General features: G+C 35.3%; 1 protein-coding gene across 1 annotated transcript; it reads left to right on the plus strand.

Annotated features, from left to right (window-relative positions):
- The first annotated feature begins 276 nt into the window (after positions 1 to 276).
- LOC107707418 (carboxypeptidase A1-like) lies at positions 277 to 4,764 on the plus strand. Its single transcript, XM_016511407.1, has 11 exons — positions 277 to 343; positions 840 to 921; positions 1,036 to 1,170; positions 1,617 to 1,715; positions 1,893 to 1,994; positions 2,565 to 2,663; positions 3,577 to 3,687; positions 3,805 to 3,895; positions 4,130 to 4,329; positions 4,403 to 4,487; positions 4,557 to 4,764. Exons 1-11 carry the CDS (start codon positions 279 to 281, stop codon positions 4,742 to 4,744), a joined length of 1,257 nt encoding a protein of 418 aa, XP_016366893.1. The 5' UTR covers positions 277 to 278; the 3' UTR covers positions 4,745 to 4,764.
- Positions 4,765 to 5,948: the final 1,184 nt, after the last annotated feature.

Consider the following 5,948-nt stretch of genomic DNA (forward strand, 5'->3'; position numbering starts at 1 on the left):
ATTTGGGCTTGTTTTAATCTTTCTATCTCAGGCCAAACCAGCTGAAGCACTATTGATTACATTTACTAGTCAATAAACCATATGTTGCTATACTAAGTAACATATAGGAAAAACAGCTGCATTGCTCTCATTTGTCAAACTCCAGCATTACTATTGTATAATATTGTGGGAACAACATCAGCAGGCTTGCCAACCCATTACTACCTCAAATACAAGGTCACAGCCACCAGGGCAGTATATAAAGAGCGACTCTGGCTAGAAAGTTCTACTCAAGCAAGATGAAGGGGCTACTGGTGCTGACTGCTCTGTTTGTGGCCGTGTTTGGCAAAAAGACCTTTGAGGGGTGAGCTCACAAATCTTGTTTGCAGTATCCTAGGTTAAATGAATAAAATATATACACAAAAACGGTGCAGCATTTTACATTGAGTTTGTGGGAGGAAGCTGTGGTTTATTCAGTGCTGAGTGTTTAGGAGGAGGGTCATCATGATCATATACAGTGATAAAATATAAAGTGTGATTTTTAATGCTGATAGCTTTACTTTACACAAGATGATGAAGGGGATACTATTTTTAACTACTCTGTTTGTGGCCAGTTTTGCCAAAAAGACTTTTGAGAGTCACTTGAGTCTTAAATGGATATTTTATCCAAAAGTGATCCTTTTCTCACCTTCATGTTGTTCCAAACCTGTATGACCGTCTTTTCTTCTGTGGAATACAAACGTTGTTGTTTTAAATAATGTCAGCATCTTTCATTGGATGGACAAATTATGTTAATTTGCAATGAAAATTCAAATCAAGCCACATATTGCATTCCTGCATGTGTGTTGATGTCTCTACAGAGACCAGGTTCTTCGGATCACCGCAAAAGATGAGGCACAGATCTCTCTCCTGAAGGAACTTTCTGAACAGGAACATCTTGGGGTAAGTCTCCCATCGAAATCAGAGATCTACATTCTTTGTGTTTCTAATATGATTTTGGTAAATAAACATTGGAAGTTGTGAACATCTGATTTACTTGTTTCCTTCTGTGTTCAGTTGGACTTCTGGAGGGAGCCCATTCATGAGTCCTTGCCTGTGGATGTTCATGTCCCGTTTCACAGTCTCCAGGCCATCAGGGCGTTCCTGGGATACAATCAGATCCAGTATAATGTCATGATAATGGATGTCCAGGTGGGATTGTTAATTAAACTTTTTGTTTGCATGATTATATTGGCGACAATAAATCATCGTATGACACCCATTCTTTAGATACACCAGGAAACTTTTTTGTCAGTTGGACCCCTTTGATCTAAAATATTTCATTGAAGTAACCCTTGAGATTTTAATGTAATATTTCATTAATTGAACAACGCATGTTCAGGGTTCTCTGGTGTTGGTTAATGGTCACATGACCTGCAGGTAAACAAATGAAATATTTCAATCATTGGTTTGATTGTTAAAAAAAAATTTTTTTTAAACAACTTTATTAATTATTAGCTCAGAAACCCCCACAGGTTTGGGAAACCTTGGGCTACACCACAATGACTCTTTGGCCATATTTAAAATATAATTAGGGTAATCAGAAAATGTAAACTTGAAACTTTTTAAAAAGAATTTAATTCTTCTTGTTTTGTAAGGACTTGCTGGATGATGAGGAACGTGAGATGGTGAAATATCGTTCCTTTCCAAGAAGTACTGATGACTTTGTCTACACCACCTACCATAACCTGAACTCTGTAAGTTCTGCACAACTTTAATTATATGACTGTATTGCATTTCAATGTATCAAAGACTTTTTGGATGTGACTATGTTTACATATTTCATATGTTTTTCAGAATTTTACCATGTTCTATCTTTTAAATAATTTTACACACAAAATACACACAGTCATTTGATCTTCACCATGTTTCAGATTAACTCTTTCATGGACATGCTTGTGGCAGAGAACAGCAATCTGGTCAGCAAAATTGTGATTGGTCAGAGCTACGAGAACCGCCCACTGAACGTCCTGAAGGTAGGTCATGATAAATAATGATGAATGTGTTTAATTTTATTGCAGCTTGAAGTCTGAGACCTCTAGTGAAAATGCAATTATTTTGCATTTTTCTAATTTTGTACTTTTTCTGCATTACTGATTTTGTGAAATATTTTATATTATGAAGTATCAATTATATTAACAATTTGAGTGAAAATTTAATTGAAAAATTAACATTAATTTTCTTCAAGAAAACATTAATAAATAATAAGTTAGTTCACCAAACATCAACAGACGAATAAATAATAATTTTAAAAAATCTGTAAGTCTAAAATCTCTACAATATGATACAATATGATGTCACTCCTCCGTTTCAGTTTTAAATAAATTTTTCAAAATTCTGAAACATTTCTGGATTTAAAGATGACATGTAATTTTTGCATCATTAGTTTTTTAACAGAAAAAAATAATAATTTAGCTTTGAATCTTTCAGTGTGGTTTACTTTTGGATCCCACTGTATATGTATAGGCCCATATATCACGATTCATACGCAGTATTTGTAAAATAATTATGCATTTATCATTGTGACCTCACGTCCTCTCACTCAGTTCAGCACTGGAGCGAACCGTCCAGGTATGTGGATTGACACTGGCATCCATTCCAGAGAATGGGTCACCCAGGCCAGCGGAATCTGGTTCGCCAAAAAGGTAAAGCTATTAATCTTTAAGTTAGCAAGCACAAACAACTCAACATGCTTTAAAAACAGATTTGAACAGAAATATGCTAAAGCATATACCAATGCGTTATGTTGTATGCAGATCGTGACCGACTACGGACGTGATCCCGTCCTCACCGACATCCTTAACAACTATGATATCTTCTTGGAGATTGTCACGAGACCTCTAGTGAAAATGCAATTATTTTGCATTTTTCTAATTTTGTACTTTTTCTGCATTACTGATTTTGTGAAATATTTTATATTATGAAGTATCAATTATATTAACAATTTGAGTGAAAATTTAATTGAAAAATTAACATTCATTTTCTTCAAGAAAACATTAATAAATAATAAGTTAGTTCACCAAACATCAACAGACGAATAAATAATAATTAAAAAAAATCTGTAAGTCTAAAATCTCTACAATATGATACAATATGATGTCACTCCTCTGTTTCAGTTTTAAATTAATTTTTCAAAATTCTGAAACATTTCTGGATTTAAAGATGACATGTAATTTTTGCATCATTAGTTTTTTAACAGAAAAAAATAATAATTTAGCTTTGAATCTTTCAGTGTGGTTTACTTTTGGATCCCACTGTATATGTATAGGCCCATATATCACGATTCATACGCAGTATTTGTAAAATAATTATGCATTTATCATTGTGACCTCACGTCCTCTCACTCAGTTCAGCACTGGAGCGAACCGTCCAGGTATGTGGATTGACACTGGCATCCATTCCAGAGAATGGGTCACCCAGGCCAGCGGAATCTGGTTCGCCAAAAAGGTAAAGCTATTAATCTTTAAGTTAGCAAGCACAAACAACTCAACATGCTTTAAAAACAGATTTGAACAGAAATATACTAAAGCATATACCAATGCGTTATGTTGTATGCAGATCGTGACCGACTACGGACGTGATCCCGTCCTCACCGACATCCTTAACAACTATGATATCTTCTTGGAGATTGTCACCAACCCTGATGGTTTTGAATACACCCACAGCAGAGTGAGTTTTAAAGCCTGATGCCTGGAAGACTTCACATACACATTCAGTTCAGAACAACAATATTTTGAGAATGTATTCCAACCGACTGCTTTTTAATTGCAAATCTGTTTGGTTAAGGACCGCATGTGGCGTAAAACCAGAAAGCCAAACTCTGGCTCCAGCTGTGTTGGAGTTGACCCCAACAGGAACTGGGACGCTGGCTTTGGAGGTGAGATGCTTTTATCATTGCAGTTATACTGTAATAGTATTTGTACAGACTTCCATAGTAGACCGCTGAGGCAGACCAGCTTAAGAAACATTTTGTCAAATATTGGACAATTTGTCCATTTCTGATTATTGTTACATTCTAATCAATGATGGTAGTTATGGCCCTGCTGTAAGGGGCTTTGAAGATTCCGATAGTATGTAATACTTTCTTGTTTTTCTTGTTTTCCAACTTCAGGTGCTGGTTCCAGTGGCAACCCTTGCACTCAGACGTACCGTGGACCCAGTGCTCATTCTGAGCGCGAGGTCAAGGCCATTGTGGACTTTGTGAAATCTCACGGCAAACTCAAGGCATTTGTGTCCATCCACAGCTATTCCCAGATGCTCCTTTATCCATACGGATACACAAGCACTCCTGCCAAGGACAAGGCTGAACTGGTATGCATGTGAAAACATACTATTCTAGATATATGTAGCAACAATTAAAATTAATTCTGTATTGTCCCTTCAGCATGAGCTCGCCAGGACGGCTGTCTCAGCCCTGCAGTCATTGTATAACACTCGCTACACATATGGAAGCATCATTACTACCATCTGTAAGTTTGATAAGATTAATTTCAGTTCATATCAGTTTTGCACCCTGCTAACAATCTCTCTGTTCACAGATCAAGCCAGTGGAGGCACTATTGACTGGACCTACAACCAGGGCGTCAAGTACTCCTACACCTTTGAGCTGAGAGACACTGGCCGCTATGGTTTCCTCCTGCCTGCCGATCAGATCGTCCCCACTGCTGAGGAGACCTGGCTGGCCCTGATGGCCATCATGGAGCACACCAGGAATAATCCATATTAAAAATACAACAATATTTCTGTGATGAGTCAAAGTGAATAAAAGAGTGTTAATAAAAAAACAACAACAAAAACATTTACGGTTTTATGGATGTTGCTTTAATATACATTACAAATATAAAAAATATATATTGTTCAGCCCTAAATAGTCTCTGGATACTGACTGATATATCTGTACCATATGAAGTATTGGTGTTTATTAGAGATTTTTTTAATTGATCAGTATCGGTTGATATTAGATATTTGATTCTCATTCTTATTTCTTTTATTTAGATTACATTTGCCATTATCTAATGGCAGTGGTATTTTAGCATCCTTGAAATATTATTATAATTTTTTTTGTGTGTTTTTGTCTATTTTATTAGTTTTTTTTACTAATAAAATAGACAAAACAATGTTAATTCAGTGTTGTTATTATTGTTTTTAGTTTTTTTTTATTTAGTGTAAATTTAGTGTAATTTTGTTTTTAATTTTTTAATTTTTAATTTTTTTCAGTTTTGGTTTTAGTTATTTTATTGCATCAAGTTAAACTAAATAAAAATTAGAAATGTTGCCTTGGCATCTAGCTGACATAAAATAAGTTTGCAGTTTTCATATATTTTATATTTTATTTTACTATTTTACTTAAGTAGACTTAAGTTAACTATAATAACTCTAACACTCACTTAAAATTCAGCTTTAAAAACACCAATAGCCTAATTAAATAACTATTAAACGTACTCTTCAGCAAATCTCAAAACGAATATCCATTTATCCACCATTGTCAGACTGTTCCATGTCTTGTGTTGTGCTCCATGTTTATGATTATGCCCATATTTGGTTTTCCTGTTCCTGTTCCCATTTGAGTTCCATTAGTTTCAGCTGTGTTCCTTTAATCTCGTGTGCTGTGTCCGAAATCGCCCCCTATACCCTCATTCACTAATTCAGTTCACTAGAAGGAGTGAATGAAAACGAGTAGTGAATTCGGACACTGAGTGCACCGGAAGGAATGCCGCTTTTGCATAGTTTGTGCTTGCTGTTTATGAATCATTTGAAACTAGCAAACTAGCAGCTCCAGTAGTAAGATTAAAGGATTTATCTTGAACTCTGTCACGGAAATTATGTATAAACCCAAATCAAACAATTTAATAATCAATTTACAATGAATTTATACCCGTGTTGTACATATGCTGTACGCCATGGATGATATTTAAGGGTATAGGGGGCGA

This window comes from Sinocyclocheilus rhinocerous, unplaced genomic scaffold (genome assembly GCF_001515625.1).
Source record: "Sinocyclocheilus rhinocerous isolate Xijiao unplaced genomic scaffold, SAMN03320098_v1.1 scaffold534, whole genome shotgun sequence".
Classification (NCBI taxonomy): Eukaryota; Metazoa; Chordata; class Actinopteri; order Cypriniformes; family Cyprinidae; genus Sinocyclocheilus; species Sinocyclocheilus rhinocerous.

Excerpts from the sequence above, each read along its gene's own strand:
- LOC107707418 (XM_016511407.1), top strand. The coding sequence starts at position 279 with ATGAAGGGGCTACTGGTGCTGACTGCTCTGTTTGTGGCCGTGTTTGGC. Across the intron at positions 344-839 it reads GGCAAAAAGACCTTTGAGGG|AGACCAGGTTCTTCGGATCA; the intron begins GTGAGCTCACAA and ends ATGTCTCTACAG. Across the intron at positions 2,664-3,576 it reads GAATCTGGTTCGCCAAAAAG|ATCGTGACCGACTACGGACG; the intron begins GTAAAGCTATTA and ends TGTTGTATGCAG.